The 18,504-nt window shown below is 40.2% G+C and overlaps 1 protein-coding gene across 1 annotated transcript; it reads right to left on the reverse strand.

The window, feature by feature from the left end:
- Positions 1–2,072: 2,072 nt before the first annotated feature.
- LOC102128066 (interleukin enhancer-binding factor 2-like) lies at positions 2,073–4,073 on the reverse strand. Its single transcript, XM_065541967.2, is given in 3 exon segments — positions 2,073–2,873; positions 3,652–3,797; positions 3,799–4,073. Coding segments are annotated over 3 exon segments (1,176 nt in total). The 5' UTR covers positions 4,033–4,073; the 3' UTR covers positions 2,073–2,077.
- Between the last annotated feature and the right edge of the window lie 14,431 nt (positions 4,074–18,504).

The following is an 18,504-nucleotide window of genomic DNA, read 5'->3' on the forward strand; positions in this document are numbered from 1 at the left end:
TTCCTGTATGGTGTGTAGAGGTATTCTAAGTGCACATAAAATATGACTATAAAATGGAATTTACAGTCCAGCACCATACTGGGCTGGAGCAAGTGAAAGTAAGACAGTCCACCATTGTGCCAAGAAACCAAAGATATAGGATCCACGTGTCTGCCAAAGAAACTTTTGTGTCACTCATCACCTTCTGGTGCTGTAAAGAACCATCATCAGAAATGAATTGTTAAAGTACTAACCTTTCTCCATAAGCTGCCTTCATTAAGATTACATATGCATATAAAAAAAATTCTGCTTTTGGCCGGGCGCGGTGGCTCAAGCCTGTAATCCCAGCACTCTGGGAGGCCGAGGCGGGCGGATCACGAGGTCAGGAGATCGAGACCATCCTGGCTAACACGGTGAAACCCCGTCTCTACTAAAAAAAATACAAAAAACTAGCCGGGCGAGGTGGCGGGCGCCTGTAGTCCCAGCTATTCGGGAGGCTGAGGCAGGAGAATGGCGTAAACCCGGGAGGCGGAGCTTGCAGTGAGCTGAGATCCGGCCACTGCACTCCAGCCCGGGTGACAGAGCGAGACTCCGTCTCAAAAAAAAAAAAAAAAAAAAATTCTGCTTTTAAAATAGTATTGGTCTTAAAGTCTTTTTAGTCTTAAAGAACATTCTAACAGCATGATTGTTTATGTAGAAAATCCAATGAGATCAACAAAAAAAAAAAGCTAGTAGAGAGTGAGCTTGGCAAAGTTGGAGAATACAAGATCAATGTATAAAAGTCAACTGTTTTTCTATTTTACTAAAAAGAAAAATTCAAAATTAAATTTTTTAAACACTCTTCACAATAACAACAAAAATATGAAATACTTAGGAGTAAATTTTACAAAATATGTGCAATACCTGAAATCTACAAAACACTGAAGAAAGAAAATAAACCAAATTTAAATAAATGGTAAGATATAATATGTCCATGGGTTGGAAGACTCCGTATTCTCAAGATATCAATTCTCCCCAGTCTGTAGATTCAGTGCAATCTAAATCAAAATCCCAGCAGGCTCTTTTTGCAGGAACTGGAAAATTGACTCTAAAATTTATCTGGAAATGCAAGGACCTAGAATAGCCAGAACAGTTTTGAAAAGGAATAAAGTTGGAGGACTAACACTATCTGATTTCAAGCCTCATCAAAGCTAAGGTGATCAAGACAGTATGGTATTGACTTCAACAGAAATAAGCATCAATAGAACACTTACAATGTCCATACATGCCTCACATACATAAACAGCTGATTTTGGCAAAAATGCAAAAACAATTCAGTGGACAAAGAATAGTATTTTCAACAAGTGGTGCTGGAACACTTGGGTGTTTACAAGCAAAAAAAACAAACTTTGATCCGTATCTTACAACATATACAAAAGTAACTCAAATGAATCGTAGACCGAAATGTTAACCCTAAAAACTACAAAACATGGAGAAAAAAGCATGGAAGAAAATCTTTTTGACCTCAGGTTAGGCAAAAATCTCTTAAATAGAATGCCAAAAGCACAATCCATGAAAGAAAAAATAAGTGATAATTAGAACTTTATCAAAATTTAAAACTTCTAGTTTTTAAAAGACATTGGTTAAAGAATGAATAAACAAGCCACAGGCTTAGAGAAATATTTGCAAATCATATGCCTGATAAAGTACTTGTATCCAAAATATATAAAGAATTCTCCTTTTTTTTTTTTTCTGCCCTACTAGGAAGTACTTTAATAGTTTTTCTTAGAAAAAAAAAATTCCAGACACTTAACATTTCACAACATTTCAACAGCAAAGTATTAATTGAGAGAGGAATTTTCAGGAGTTGGGGATTCTAGAATATTAGGAAGAAATGTTGGTATCCTCCTTCATTATAGATGGATGGCATAGGTCACAAATGGGAGACTGGCAGCAAAGCCAATATCAAAACCCAGTGGAATGACACTTCTGTGGAGTTTACTTTTCTTCCTGCTATCTTCCCTATCCCACAGAAATGTCTGTCACCATGTAAAGCCCAGTAGCAGGGAGCTTAGGCTCCAGTCTTCCCCCTTGGGTAGGAAAAGGAGTGAAGGGAACATCACTCCTGAGTTTCCATGCTTTCTTCTTCCTCTCCTTGAGGTGGTTCTTCTGTATTCTCCTCTTCTTCCTCTCCTTCCTTCTTCTCTGGTGGCTTCTCATAAGCCTTTTCTGAAGGTGTTACTATCACTCCATCCCAGGTAGATATTTCAGAAGCAAGATAACTGGCATCACCCTCCTGGCCAAGGATCTTCCTAAAGCCACCATGTGAGAGGATTCGGACGAGAGTCTGAGCTGTATAACAGACCATGTCCTGCTGTTCTAGGGTCATGACTGTGTGTACTCTGAAGCTGCCACTCTCACAGGGGTCAGTGATACCCACTGAACCTGGCAGGAACAGTCCTGCAGCCGGAATCTGCAAGCAGCGTCTGTATGCAACGTTTAGGGCCAAAGGCTGTCTGGTGGGGTTGTTCATCACAGCATAATGGCCTAGTAGGTCAAGGATCCAGGGTGTGAGGGGCTCAAAGCCAGGAAAACAAATCCTCAAGTCCTTCAGTAGTCTGATGAGAACTTTAACTGTGGACTGAGAAGCATTTTCCTCGAACCAGCGGGCATGTCGGATGGCTGCTAAGGCACTCTGAAATACCTTGATATCCAAATGGAGTTCTGGGTCCAGTTTTCGAAGATTGGGTGGCACTGTTGTAATGAGAATCTTCACTGTAGCATCAGAAGAACTGATTTCAAAGCCAGTTTCATTGGTCAGCATGGTTAAAACTTCAGAAGGATCCTGTGCTCTTAGGCTTTCCACAACTTTGTTCCCCAGGGCAGCAACAGCTTCCAATGTTGGCAGGATCTTTTTTTGTGTGTATGTGATTTTTTTTAATTTATTTTTTATTATTATTATACTTTAAGTTGTAGGGTACATGTGCATAACGTGCAGGTTTGTTACATATGTATACTTGTGCCGTGTTGGTGTGCTGCACCCATCAACTCGTCAGCACCCATCAACCCGTCATTTACATCAGGTATAACTCCCAATGCAATCCCTCCCCCCCCCCCCCCGATGATAAGCCCCGGTGTGTGATGTTCCCCTTCCCGAGTCCAAGTGATCTCATTGTTCAGTTCCCACCTATGAGTGAGAACATGCGGTGTTTGGTTTTCTGTTCTTGTGATAGTTTGCTAAGAATGATGGTTTCCAGCTGCATCCATGTCCCTACAAAGGACACAAACTCATCCTTTTTGATGGCTGCATAGTATTCCATGGTGTATATGTGCCACATTTTCTTAATCCAGTCTGTCACTGCCATCAGAGTGAACAGGCAACCTACAGAATGGGAGAAAATTTTTGCAACCTACTCATCTGACAAAGGGCTAATATCCAGAACCTACAAAGAACTCAAACAAATTTACAAGAAAAAAACAAACAACCCCATCAAAAAGTGGGCAAAGGATATGAACAGACATTTCTCAAAAGAAGACATTCATACAGCCAACAGACACATGAAAAAATGCTCATCATCACTGGCCATCAGAGAAATGCAAATCAAAACCACAATGAGATGCCATCTCACACCAGTTAGAATGGCGATCATTAAAAAGTCAGGAAACAACAGGTGCTGGAGACGCAGGATCTTAAGTATCACCACCAGGTCAGCCACATTGTGTCCTGTAGTCATTGTCCCCTTTTTATAGGATCCCACCTGTCGAACTTCTTCAATTTGCACTTCAAATGTCCTTGGAGCCACAATCAGATTATCAATCACATTGTTTATTTTTGTCACCCAGAGAAAGGATAGATGCCTGTTCAGCAGAATTAGGAGCCAGGTCCTGATTCCTCTTCAGCAAGGCCTCACTGAAGGAGGAAGTTTCATCAGGTCCTGGCTTGACCCGGGGGAAGGCCATTTCACACAAATAGAAGTCAAATGGGATATGTGATACCAAGGGCCTGAACCCTCCTCCTGGGCATCCTCTGGAACCAAAGCGCCCACCACGACCACGGCCTCTGTCACCCCTCATGGCGCCTTAAAACACGAACAATGGAGGCCACACCAACCGCCCCTTTCCTCTGAGGAGCAGACAACCGAGAATTCTCAATAGGAAGAAAGCAGACACCCACATTTTTTAATGGACAAACTATTTGAACAGACACTTCACCAATAAAGGAATATGGATGCAAATAAGTACATGAAGATGCTCACCATCATTAGTCATTAAGCAAACATAAGTTAAAACCACAATAAGATATCACTATCTGCATATTAAAGTGAATCAATTTAAAAAGACTGACTCTACCAAGGGTTGGTGAGGATATGAAGGAACTAGTAGGAATATGCTATAAAATAGTACCAGTACATTGGAAAATAATTTGGCAATATTTTTTAAAAGTTAAGCATTCTTCTACAATATGACCCAGGCATTCCACTTCTAGGTACTTACCTCAGAGAACTGAAACCATATGTCCATAAAAACGTTGGACAAGAACGTTCATAGCAGCTAGTATGTTCACAGCAGAATGTCATGGACAAAACCTGGAAACAGCCCAAATGTCTATCAACAGGTGAATAGATAAACACATTGGGGCATATTAATACAATAAAAATGAAAGAAGTATTTGATACACACCACAATCTGAATAAATCTAATAATCATTACCTGCAGTGAAAGAAGTCAGACCAAAATAGAGAATGTACTGTATTTATGCAAAATTCTAGAACATTCTAACTTATCTATAGTGACAAAAAAAAAAAAAAAAAAACAGTTCAATGGAGATTCGGGGATGAGAGGAAGACATTACAAATGGGCGTAAGGAAAATTTGGGGGGTGATGAATACATTCATAATTTTTATTGTGATAATGGTTTCACAAATACATATACATACATCAAAACTTATCAAATTATATACTTTTAATATGTGTTGTTTACTATATATTGGTCATACCTCAATAAAACTGTTTTTTATTTCGAAAAACAAAAGAGTGTTCTAATAATATGCAAATATCCCCAAGAGCTATCACACCTCTAAGCCTTATCAACTAATATCTTACTGCGGAAAGAGAATGAGAAATAGGTATTAAGGACAAACCTCATAATTTTTCCAAGAACTGGCCCTGATGACACACTTACTAAACAGCCCAAAATGCTGACAAAAGTGTTTACAATGGCGCTTAATACTGAGTCCACTAAGGGACATTTCCTTTTCACTCAAAGCTGACATTCAAGCCCATGTAGAATAAAAAGGTGGCTACTACCAGGCTTGGAGCAATTTTTCTGCCCCCAGCCTTTTTACTCCTCTCCTCTCTCCACCCAAGTCCCCAAAGCAAGAATCAACTAGTTCCAGAAACAACAGAACAATTTCCTGGATCCCAACTAGTCATGTTAATCTCTCCATACTTCCTTAAGGCCAGGAGAGGGAACCTGGAGGTCCTAATACCCTTGTGAACAGCTTTATGCCTGGATCCAGAGTTAGGACCCCGGCTTGCTGTGTGAACGTAGTCTCATCTTTATGCCACGTTTATGTCACCGATGTGGTTTGGATCTGTATTCTCACCAAATCTCATGTTGAACTGTAATCCCCAGTGTTGGAGGTGGGGCCTGGTGAGAGGCAATCGGATCATGGAGGCAGATTTCTCATGAATGGTTTCGCACCATCCATCTTAGTACTGTCCTGACTACAGTGAGTGAGTTCTTATGAAATCTGGTCCTTTAAAACTGTGTGGCACCTCCCTGCTCTCTCTCTTCCTCCTGCTCCTGCCATGTAAGATGCCTGGGCCCACTTTGCCTTCCACCATGAGTAAAAGTTTCCTGACACCTCCGCAGATGCTGGGTATCTACAGATGCTTCTATGCTTCCTGTACCACCCGCAGAACTGTGAGGAAATTAAACCTCTTTTCTTTATAAATTGCCAGTCTCAGGTATTTCTTTATAGCAATGTGAGAACAGACTAATACAGTCACTAAACTACAAAGAGGACATTTGGTCTCCAATGAAGGGGTTCTTGGGTTTGAGGAAGTTCAGCTCCACAGTTCACTTCTATTGGTGCAAGTACTACTGCTCAGAACTCAAGAGACTGTGGAAATGGAAATATGTGATGTCCTCATATTTTCAAAATAGACTTCTTAAGATTCCCCATCTTGTGAGCTTGCTAATCCCTGTATACAATACTTAGCATCACAGGGGTGCCCAGGGCTGACAACTGACTGACTCAACCAGGAGCAATTGAAAAGCCAAGGACATGGAATCTGTCTGCACTCTTTTCATTGAAAAGGTGAGAGGTTTCTGGCAGAGTCAGATTTCTGGAGAGGAGTCATCCATCTGCTAGCAGAGACCATTTCAAACCCTTGTATCCTAACTCATGACGAAATTAAGAAGGCAAGCTCCAACGTGCACAGTTAGAGTCGGCAACTTGGTCGTCTGGAGGAGGGTGGGCAGCCCTCAGCGCCTCTGACCTCCCTGCACTGAAATGAGAGGAAACTGTGATCAGGAGCTGACATTTCCTCAGAGCATCGCCCAGCTTTCCCAACAGAGGAACCACAATTCACTGATAATGAAGCTTTGAAGTGTCTGGCCCAGGGCCAGGAAACACTGGAAGTGTCCTTTGGAGAGTATCTGTTTTAGATTACTCCCAGTGTGTAGGAAGCCGCGCATGCTAACTTTAGCCGTTCTCCTGCCTTCAGAATGTAGAGGCTTCAGGCTGATTGATCTCAAGCCCATTCTTTTGGCTCAGATCTAAATGGCAGGCCCACTGGATTTGGGTGTTTTTGGTTGGATTTTTGTTTTTGTTTTTGTTTTTTTTTTTTTGCCTTCAAAGCTGCATTACAATCCTGCATATGTTCCTCTTCTTCATCTCTTCACTCCAACAGTTTTGTTCACAATTTTCACATCCCAAGAAATTTATATTTCTCAAGTAGAGAAATTTGGAGACACTTATTCAAAAGGAGTTTCTGCAGTGGAAACCTAAATCCATCTGACAAGTTTCATTTCTAAAGAGCCTCATTATAATACTACTTCAGTTGTATGGTAGGTCAAATGATGTGCCCCCTTTTACAAATTATACTAAAGTATTTCTCTCATTATAACTTAAAAAGCTAAATACACTTTACAATGAGACTCTACCATTCAGGCAACTGATTCTGTTAAAATGCATGCTGCTCACTCTACAGATACATCCACTTTGATTTAGGCTTGATTGCTTCTCTCTGGAGCAACAATTTGGCTGATAAACATAAACTACGACCTAAACCCTCGCCTTTCACACTGTGGTCCTTGAGCTCACAGCATTGCCATCACCTAGGAACTTATTTCAAACAGAGTATCCTACTGTGTCCGGAATTGGTGGGTTCTTGGTCTTGCTAACTTCAAGAATGAAGCCATGGACCCTCGCGGTGAGTGTTACAGTTCTTAAAGATGGTGTGTCCGGAGTTTGTACCTTCTGATGTTCCGATGTGTCCGGAGTTTCTTCCTTCCCGTGGGTCCGTGGTCTCACTGACTTCAAGAATGAAAACGGCAGACCTTCTCAGTGAGTGCTACAGCTCTTAAAAGCGGTGCATCCGGAGTTGTTCCTCCCTCCCAGTGGGTTCATGGTCTCCCTGGCTTCAGGAGTGAAGCTTCAGATCTTCACAGTGAGTGTTAAAGCTCATAAAGGCCACGTGGACCCAAAGAGTGGGCAGCAGCAATATTTATTATGAAGAGCAAAAGAACAAAACTCCCACATCCTGCAAGGGGAGGGCGCTGCTGGCTCCAGTGGCCTGCTTTTACACCCTTATTTGGCCCCACCCACATCCTGCTGATTGGTTCATTATACAGAGAGCTGATTGGTCCATTTTACAGAGAGCTGATTGGTGCATTTACAAATCTTTGGCTAGACACAGAGTGTGACTGGTGCATTTACAATCCTTTAGCTAGACAGAAAAGTTCTCCAAGTCCCCACCCAACCCAGAAGCCCAGAGGGCTTCACCTCTCAATACTAGGGAGGCTGAGGTGGGAAGATCACAGGGTTGAGGCTGCAGTGAACTAGGATCACACCAATGCACTCTAGCCTGGGCAACAGAGCAAGATGAAGAAAGAAAATAAAGAAAGAGAGAAAGAGAGAGGGAGGGAGGGAGGGAAGAAAGAAGGGAAGGAAAAAAGGAAAAAAGGAAAGGAGGGAGGGAGAGAAAGAATGAATGAAGGAGAGAAAAAGAGAAAGAAAGAAAAGAAGAGAGGAAGGAAGGGTGGATAGAAAGAAGTAAGGGCAAAAGGGGAGAAAAGAAGGAAAGAAAGAAAGAGAGATAGAAAAGAAAGAAAGAGAGAGAGAGAGAGAAAGAGAAGAGAAAGAAAGAGAGAGAGAGAGAAAGAAAGAGAGAGAGAAAGAAAGAGAGAGAGAAAGAAAGAACGAACTTGGAAGCTAGAACTTGTCTTCAGTACCTCTTGGGATCCTGTTGCAAAATGGATAGTTGTCTATAATCTTGATATGGATACTATCAGACTGTAAGTGTCACCATTATTAGAGAATCCTTCCTCCTCTGTTCCACCTGAAAAATTTGATTTTCTTATAGTCTATTCAATTCTAATCTATCAGGCTTTAAACCACTGTTCTCATCTGCCCATTAAGAAAGCGGGTCTTCAATCAGGTTAACGCTTCTAGACCCAGCCCAGCCCATTCCAAGTTTCCTTCCTTGCCTCACTGCCTAGGCCACTGAAACCCCAACCAATTTTTGGTCAAGCTCTATTGTTACAACAGAGGTTGCCTATTCCAGTGGTCCTGGCCATCCGTGGACTTAGTTCCTGGTATGTTGCACACAAATACAATATGTGACATGGAAAATATCACATAAATGCAAAAGACCAAGAAGGGCCAGAGCCCCTCTCCTGGAGTCTAACATTGGTCCCTGATAGTTCATTGTACACTAATTCACAAGGGCACCAGAGGACCTGCATACCTGTTTCCGGCCCTGCCCCTGTGAGTTTCCTCTGATAGATACTGCACCAAAACACAGGTGTATGTGCTATCTGATCATTTACTCTTGTGTGCTCAACAAGGAAGAATATATTCATGTAATCATTTGTTCATGAAACTTCAATAAATATTTGCTGAAAATAAGAACAGCAAATACTACTAAGTACTTTTATGTGCCAGGTACTATTCTATGGATTTTACCTAAATTACCCAGTTAATCTTCACAGCTACACTACAAGGTAAGTATTATTACCTTTATTGCACATACGAGGAAACTGAATCATGGTTCTGCTACCATCTATGGCTTCTACCAAGTGCCCACTATGTGCTTAGCTCACCAGTAGTTCAACAGTGAAAAACAGGCTGATCCTCGTCCTGTGGACTGTACTGTCTCATACATGAAATACACACTAAGGATAATTATTAATCGAAATGGTGAAAGCACTGCAAGGGAGAAGAATGAAATTGTATAAGAACATGCCATAGGAGAATATTACTTATTCTGGGGCATTAGCCAATGCTTCCCTGAGAAAGTGACATTGAAATTTTTCTACAGATGTAGAAATTATAGACTCTGCCCCTAGGGACACAGAGAAATCCTAAAGGGACAGACCTCCTTGACTGTTTCTTAAACCTCATTTATACTGCCTACCCCCACAGCACAAGGGCACCACATATCAAATTTTGCCTACAAAGTATTTACAAAGAACAGTCCTGTTCTCTGGCCTCAAAAAAATGTGCAGCATAGTTGGGGGAATAAGAATCATGTTCAGTTTACAGCCATACCACCCTGAATGCATCCAATCTCATCTGATCTCAGAAGCTAACAGGGTCAGGCCTGGTTAGTATTCCGATGGCAAGAGTCATGTTCATTCATTGATTCTTATTCAAAACAACAATAATGATATCAAAGCAGCAGTTAATATTGAATGCTTACTATATGCCAAGTGTTCTTTGCCCATCTTCCCCTTTAAACTTCGCAAAATCCTTCAGTATACTACTGCTTACCTTTTGAGGATGAATAAGCTCAAGTTCAGAGAAGTTAAGACACTTGCCCAAGGTAACACATCCAATAAACAGGAAAGCTGGAATTAGAGCCAAGGTCAGCTCCAGAGCCCCTATCTTTACTGCCTCAGGGTTTTCATACCCCAGTGCCTCCAGTGGACCAGACATGGAATCTGAACCAGAGAAGCAAACCTGAGAGCACTTGTCTTGCTCCAGCTGATAGTTGCTGTGCAGAAATAAGGTCCCTGGGATGCTGACCTTCTAATGTTTAAAGAAAAACCAGAAGCTTTAATTTCCATATGAAATCAATTGAATTTTCAAAGTTGGCAACTAATTTTTAAGGAAATTAAATGCTATGAAAAGTATTTTGAATACATTTCAGGGACCATATTTGGCCCACTGGCCACCAGTTTACAGCCTCTGCCCTACCCCATATTGCTCCCAACCCATAAGGAAACCCACAAATTCATGGAGAAGATAGATGCATCAACAAATGCCAACATCTCGAGGCTGTGAAGAAATAGGAATGCTTTTACACTGTTGGTGGGAGTGTAAATTAGTTCAACCATTGTGGAAGACAGTGTGGCGATTCTTCAAGGATCTAGAACCAGAAATAACACTTGACCCAGCAATCCCATTACTGGGTATATATCCAAAGGATTATGAATCATTCTACTATAAAGACACATGCACACATATGTTTACTGCAGCACTATTTACTATAGCAAAGACTTGGAACCAACCCAAATGCCCATCAATAATAGACTGGATAAAGAAAATGTGGCACATATACAACATGGGATACTATGCAGCCATAAAAAATAATGAGTTCATTCCTTTGCAGGGACATGGATGAAACTGGAAGACATCATTCTCAGCAAACACACAAACAGAAAACCAAACACTATGTGTTCTGACTCATAACAGCAAGAGTTGAACAACAAGAACACATGGACACAGGGAAGGGAACCTCACATACTGGGGCCTGTTGGGGGGTTGGCGAGGGCAAGGGGAGGGTGAGCATTAAGACAAATACCTAATGCATGCAGGGCTTAAAACCTAGATGATGGGTTGATGGGTGCAGCAAACCACCATAGCACATGTATACCTATGTAACAAACCTGCATGTTCTGCACATGTATCCCAGAACTTCAAGTAAAATAAAAAAATAAAAAATAAAAATAAAAAAGTGAACATATAAAATGAGCATAAAAGAGGGATTGGTTAAATATATGTGAGGCAGAAAGAGGTGCAGAAACAGCTTCACAAACAGAATTGTTTGAGTGGGTGAGTCGGGGGTGAACAGCAGTCCAGACAGAGAAGAGAGCACACAGTAAAACTTGGGGAATGAGAATGCATGGCCTCCTCTAGGACCACAATAGCTTGAAGTCCCTTGTGCTATGAGAGAGCTTGTGGAAGTGTTAAAAGGCCACGTGGATCTGGTAAGTAAGGGCAAGATTTCAGATGATTCTGTGTGCTACACGGAGATGGTTGCTCTTACCTGTTGATCATAAATACATGATCAACAGTAAGCAGCATAAACGATAAGTAGAATAAACCCAGCAGATAGGCATGTTACAAAAATTGCTCTATTAGCCAGGTGTGATGGTGCATGCCTGTAGCTCCAGCTACTCAAGAGGCTGAGGCAGGAGGATCACTTGAGGCCAGGAGGTCGAGGGTGCTGTTGGCTATGATTGTGCCACTGCACTCCAGGCTGGGCAACAGAGTGAAACCATGTCTCTTAAAATTTTAAAAAATAAAAAGTAAATTTTAAAAAATGATTGCTCTAGTAAGAAAACAGTGATTAGAGGAAGGAAGATCAGTCAGAAAGTAATTGCAATAGTCGAGAGGGATATCAAAGTCCTGAATTCTTATAAAAGAGAGGAAGGAGGGGAGACTTACAGAGGTGATGAGGAAATAGGGTCAGGAGAACCAACTGACTAATTGCATATGGAGTGAGAGAGGGAGAATAGAAGGCTTGGCTCTCAGGTGTCTGGCCTAAGAGTCTGGCCTCTGGCTAAATGGAAATTTAAATGCAATATGAGGCAATACATGGCAAGTGAATACCCCATAAAATTCAATAGCACCAGTGAAGTTTATTAACTATTAATAAAGAGCTGAAGATTGGATGACTTTATTAGTCATTTATTTATAATCTAAACTCCAAATCTCAAAAAAAAAAGTAGAGAATTTGAGGCAGACTGAAATAGACTCCAATGTATATTCAGCAAGGGTTACAAACAAAATCAGAGAGATGAAACGTAATCTAGAATAAAAAAAGAGAGATAATTAAACAAGAAATATAAAGACAATAATTACTGTCCATGAATATTAAATTAGGATGGGCACGGTGGCTCACACCTGTAATCCCAGCACTTTGAGAGGCAGAGATGGGAGGATCACTTGAGGTCAGGAGTTCAAGACCAGCTTGGCCAATATAGTGAAACCCTGTCTCTACTAAAAATACAAAAATTAGCCAGGTGTGGTGGTGTGCACCTGTAGTCCCAGCTACTCAGGAGGCTGAGACAGGAGAATTGCTTGAACCCAGGAAGCAGAGGTTGTAGTGAGCCAAGATCCTGCCACTGCACTCCAGCCTGGGCAACAGAGCAAGACTTCATCTCAAAACAATAAATAAATAAATAAATGCCAGAGTTTACTTGCAGTCACATCAATAGAGGGAACCCCAAAGTGTTCTATAACAAGAAGCTGGCAGCTTCAGTGTGGTCTAGAATGCATGGGCTTTGGAGTCTGAAGGACTGGGGTTTGAACCCCAGGTCTAGTAGATACCATATGACTGAAGACCTGGGAATTAAATGTGCTAAGCCTCAGTTCCCTCTAGTGAAAAATGAAGAAGACAGTCCCTTGACTAAAGATGTATAAAGCATCTTGCTTATCATAGACCTCCAAGGGATAACTGTTTAATATTATTGTTATTTTCTTAGAAGATGAGCCTTTTCTTGGCATAAAATTCTCAGAGGAACTGAAGCTTGGTCAGCATGGAGATAGAGATAGAGATGTACGTTTTTACAAGTATCAGGTCACCTAGGCAAATGACAAAATTTTTGACGTCCTGGTCTCACCATCAGACTGAGCACAGGCACCCTGAAAAGTCCCTGACCCTGAACACTACCCCCAGAAATAACGTTTGTCTTATAAAACAAGGGGAAGAACGGGCAGGCAAAAGATAAAGTTTAATAAAAGTCACAAATCACCGGAATAGAAGATGCTGTTAAGAATAGTCCCCAGTGGTGCACTGGACAGGGGAGTGGGGAAGAGAGGTACTAATGAGCTTCTTTTTCTTGGATTACAAACAGGAGAGTGTTAGCTACCATTTGAACCAGGCCTGTCTTCAAATGTGTCACCCACCTGGTCAGGTGGCTTTAGGGGTCCTAAGAGCTAGAAGGCTCCAGCACCTTTCTCAAGTACCTATCCTAAATCATGGACATGACTTAAGTGTTGGGCTGTTGGGGTTATACTTCCACATTTATTTGATGCTTTTATCTGTTTTCCTTTCGAATGTGTCTTTGAATGTGTCTTAGTTTAAAATACCTTTTGGTGCTTCTTTGTATCCAGGAAAACTAAGCATCATAAATGAAGGAAAGATACAGTTGTTTTTAGACAAATGGTGAGAGAATTCACCAGTACCAAGCCACCACTACAGGAGCTGTGAAAAGGAGCTCTAAATCTTGAAACAAATCCTGGAAACACATCAAAACAGAACCTCTTTAAAGCCTAAATCGCACAGGACCTTAAAACAAAATACAAGTTATAAAGCAAGAACAAAAAAACAAACAAACAAACAAACAAAAAGTACACAGGCAACGAAGAGCAACATGAAAGCGATGATACCTCACATTTCAATACTAACATTGAATGTAAGTGGCCTAAATGCTGCACTTAAAAGATACTGAACGGCAGAATGGATAAGAACTCACCAACCAACTATCTGTCAGGAGACTCAGCTAACACATCAGGACTCACATAAAGGGATGGAAACAGGTATTTCATGCAAATGGACACCAAAAGTGAGCAGGGGTAGCTATTCTTATATCAGGCAAAACAAACTTTAAAGCAACAGCATTTAAAAGAGACAAAGAGAGTCACTATAATGGTACAAGGCTTTGTTCAACAGTAAAATATCACAATCCTAAACATAAATGCACGAAACACTGGAGCTTCCAAATTTATAAAACAATTACTAATAGACCTTAGAAATGAGATACACAGCAACACAATAATAGTGGGGGACTTCAATACTCCACTGACAGCACGGGACAGGTCATCAAGACAGAAAGTCAACAAATAAACAGTGGATTTAAACTATACCTTGGAACAAATGGACTTAACAGATATATATAGAACATTTTATCCAACAACCACAGAATATACATTCTATTCAACAGCACATGAAACTTTCTTCAAGATAGACCATATGATATGACATAAAATTAGCCTCAATGAATTCAAGAAAATTGAAATTATATCAAACATTCTCAAACCACAGTGGAATAAAACTGGAAATCAACTCCAAAAGGAATCTTCAAAACCATGGAAATGCATGGCAAATAACCTGCTCCTGAATGAGCATTGGGTCAAAAATGAAATCAATATGGAAATTTAAAAATCCTTTGAACTCAATGGCAATAATGATACAAACTATCAAAACCTCTGGGATACAGCAAAGGCAGTCATACCCCTAAACACCTACATCAAAAAGTCTGAAAGAGCACAAACAGACAATCTAAGGTAAACCTCAAGGAACTAGAGAAATAAGAACAAATCAAACCCAAACCGAGAAGAAGAAAGGAAATAACTAAGATCAGAGAAGAACTAAATGAAATTGAAGCAAAAAACTACAAAAGATAAATGAGACAAAAAGCTGGCTCTTTGAAAAGATAAATAAAATTGATAGACCATTAGCAAGATTAACCAAAAAAAGAAGAATCTAAATCCAAATAACCTCACTAAGAAACAAAACAGGAGATATTACAACTGACACCACTGAAATACAAAAGATCATTCAAGGCTACTAGGAACACCTTTATCCATATAAACTAGAAAACCTAAAAGAGATGAGTAAATTCCTGGAAAAGTAAAACCCTCATGGCTTGAATCAGCAAGAATTAGACACCCCGATAATGAGCAATTTGATTGAAATGGTAATTTTAAAATTACCTACAAAAAAAAGTTCAGGACCAGATAGATTCACAGCAGAATTCTACCAGACAGTCAAAGAAGAATTGGTACCAATCCTTTTGACACTATTCCACAAGAGAAAGAAGGAACCCTCTCTAATTAATTCTATGAAGGCAGCATCACCCTAATACCAAAACCAGGAAAGGACATAACCAAAAAAGGAAACTACAGACTGACATCCTTGATGAACATAGATGCTAAAATCCTTAACAAAATACTAGCTAACTGAATCCAACAACATATCAAAAAGATAATCCACCATGACCCAGTGGGTTTCATACCAGAGATACAGGGATGGTTTAACATATGCAAGTCAATAAATGTGATACACCACATAAACAAAATTTAAAACAAAAATCACATGATCATCTCAATAGATGCAGAAAAAGCATTTGACAAAATCCAGCATCCCTTTATAATTAAAACTCTCAGCAAAATCGGCATACAAGGGACATATCTTAATGTAATAAAAGTCATCTATGACAAACCCACAACCAACGTAACACTGGATGGGGAAAAGTTGAAAGCATTCCCTCTGAGAACTGGAACAAGACAAGGATGCCTGCTCTCACCACTCCTCTTCAACACAGTACTGGAAGTCCTAGCCAGAGCAATTAGACAAGAGAAAGAAATAAAGGGCATCCAAATCGGTAAAGAGAAAGTCAAACTGTCACTATTTGCTGGCAAAAATGATCATTTACCTTGAAAACTCTAAGGACTCCAGAAAGCTCCTAGAACTGATAAAAGAATTCAGAAAAGTTTCTGGATACAAGATTAATGTACACAAATCAGTAGCTCTTCTATACACCAACAGTGACCAAGCCAAGAATCAAGTCAAGAACTAACCCATATTACAATAACTACAAAAAAAAATAAAATAAAATGCTTAGGAATATACCTAATAAAGGAGTCAAAAGAGCTTTACAAGGAAAACTACAAAACACTGCTGAAAAAAATCATACATGACACAAACAAATGGAAACACATCCCGTGCTCATGGATGGGTAGAATCAGTATTGTGAAAATGACCATACTGCCAAAAGCAATCTACAAATTCAACACAATCCCCATTAGAATATCATCATCATTCCTTACAGAATTAGAAAAAAACAATTCTAAAATTCATATGAAACCAACAAAGAGCCCGCATAGCCAAAGCAAGACTAAGCGAAAAGAATAAATCTGGAAACATCACACTACCTGATTTCAAGCTATACTATGGGGCCATAGTCGCCAAAATAGCATGGTAGTGGTGTAAAAATAGGCACATAGACCAACAGAACAGAATAGAGAACCCAGAAATAAACCCAAATACTTATAGCCAACTGATCTTTGACAAAGCAAACAAAAATATTGAGTGTGGAAAGGACACCCTTTTCAACAAATGGTGCCGGGATAATTGGCTAGCCACATGTAGGAGAATAAAACTGAATCTTCATCTCTCACCTTATACAAAAATCCACTCAAGATGAATTAAGGACTTAAACCTAAGACCTGAAACTAGAAAAATTCTAGAAGATAACATTGGAAAAACCCTTCTAGATATTGACTTAGGCAAGAATTTCCTGACAAAGAACCCAGAAACAAATGCAGTTGAAACAAAGATAAATTGCTGGGACCTAATCAAACTAAAGAGCTTTTGCACAGCAAAAGGAACAGTCAGCAGAGTAAAAAGACAACCCACAGAGCAGGAGGAAATCTTCGCAATCTATACATCTGACAAAGGACTAATATTGAGAATCTACAATGAACTCAAATAAATCAGTGAGAAAAAAACAAACGATCCCATCAAAAAGTGGGCTAAGGATATGAATAGACAATTCTCAAAAGAAGATATACAAATGGTCAACAAACATATGAAAAATGCTCAACATCACTAATGATCAGGGAAATGCAAATCAAAACCATAATGCGATACCATCTTACTCATGCAAGAATGGCCATAATCAAAAAATCAAAAAACAGTACATGTTGGTGTGGATGTGGTGACCAGGAAACCCTTCTATACTGCTAGTGGGAGTGTAAACTAGTACAGCCACTATGGAAAATAATGTAGAGATTCCTTAAAGAACTAAAAGTAGAACTACCTTTTTTTTTTTTTTTTTTTTTTTTTTTTTTGAGACGGAGTCTTGCTCTGTTGCTCAGGCTGGAGTGCAGTGGCGCGATCTCAGCTCGCTGCAAGCTGTGCCTGCCAGGTTCATGCCATTCTCCTGCCTCAGTCTCCCGAGTAGCTGGGACTATAGGCTCCCACCTCCATGCCTGGCTAATTTTTTGTATTTTTAATAGAGACGGCGTTTCACCATGTTAACCAGGATGGTCTCGATCTCCTGACCTCGTGATCTGCCCACCTGGGATTACAGCCATGAGCCACTGCTCCCGGCCTGAACTACCATTTTATCCAGCAATCCCACTACTGGGTACCTATCCAGAGGAAAATAAGTCATTATTTGAAAAAGATACTTGCACATGCATGTCTGTAGCAGCACAGTTCACAACTGCAAAACCATGAAACCAACCCAAATACCCATCAATCAACGAGTTGATAAAGAAACTGTGGTATTTATATACGATGGAACACTACACAGCCATAAAAAGGAATGAATTAACAGCATTTGTAGTGACCTGGATGAGATTGGAGACTATTATTCTAAGTGAAATAACTCAGGAATAGAAAACCAAACATCATATGTTTTCCGTGATATGTGGGAGCAAAGCTATGAGGATGCAAATGGATAAGAATGATACAATGGACTTTGGGGACTTGGAGGGAAGAGTGGAAGGGGGCGAGGGATAAAACACTACAAATATGGTGAGTATATACTGCTCAGGTAACGGGTACACCAAAATCTCGCAAATCACCACTAAAGAACTTACGCATGTACTCATGTAACGAAATACTACCTGTACCCCAATAACTTATGGAAAAATTTAAAAAATAAAAATAAAATAAAAAAGTGGATGGCCAGAACTTTGTTAGCGAGAATGCTGGGCCATATTCAGTTGGGGGGTCCAATGAGAGCAGTAATCCGGCCTTCCTATTTCTCCAGCTTCATCTCACACCATTTCCCATCTTTTTTTAATTGTTGTTCTAGCCACACTGCACTGCTTTGAGTTCCATTAATCTGGTAATCTTTCATATCTCTAGACCTTTGGATCTGTACCACTATCCAAAATGCCTTGCCCAAGGTCCTTTCTCTGCCTAGTTAAGTCCTACTTGTCCTTCCTCTGTAATGATGAAGATAATATTAGCATATACCTCAGAGGGTAGTGTGAGACTTAAGAGAGATTATCCATGTTACATTCTCAGAACAGTATCTGGCCTCTCATAAGTACTCAATACATTTTAGCAATG

Source organism: Macaca fascicularis, chromosome 1, assembly GCF_037993035.2.
Source record: "Macaca fascicularis isolate 582-1 chromosome 1, T2T-MFA8v1.1".
NCBI classification, from domain to species: domain Eukaryota; kingdom Metazoa; phylum Chordata; class Mammalia; order Primates; family Cercopithecidae; genus Macaca; species Macaca fascicularis.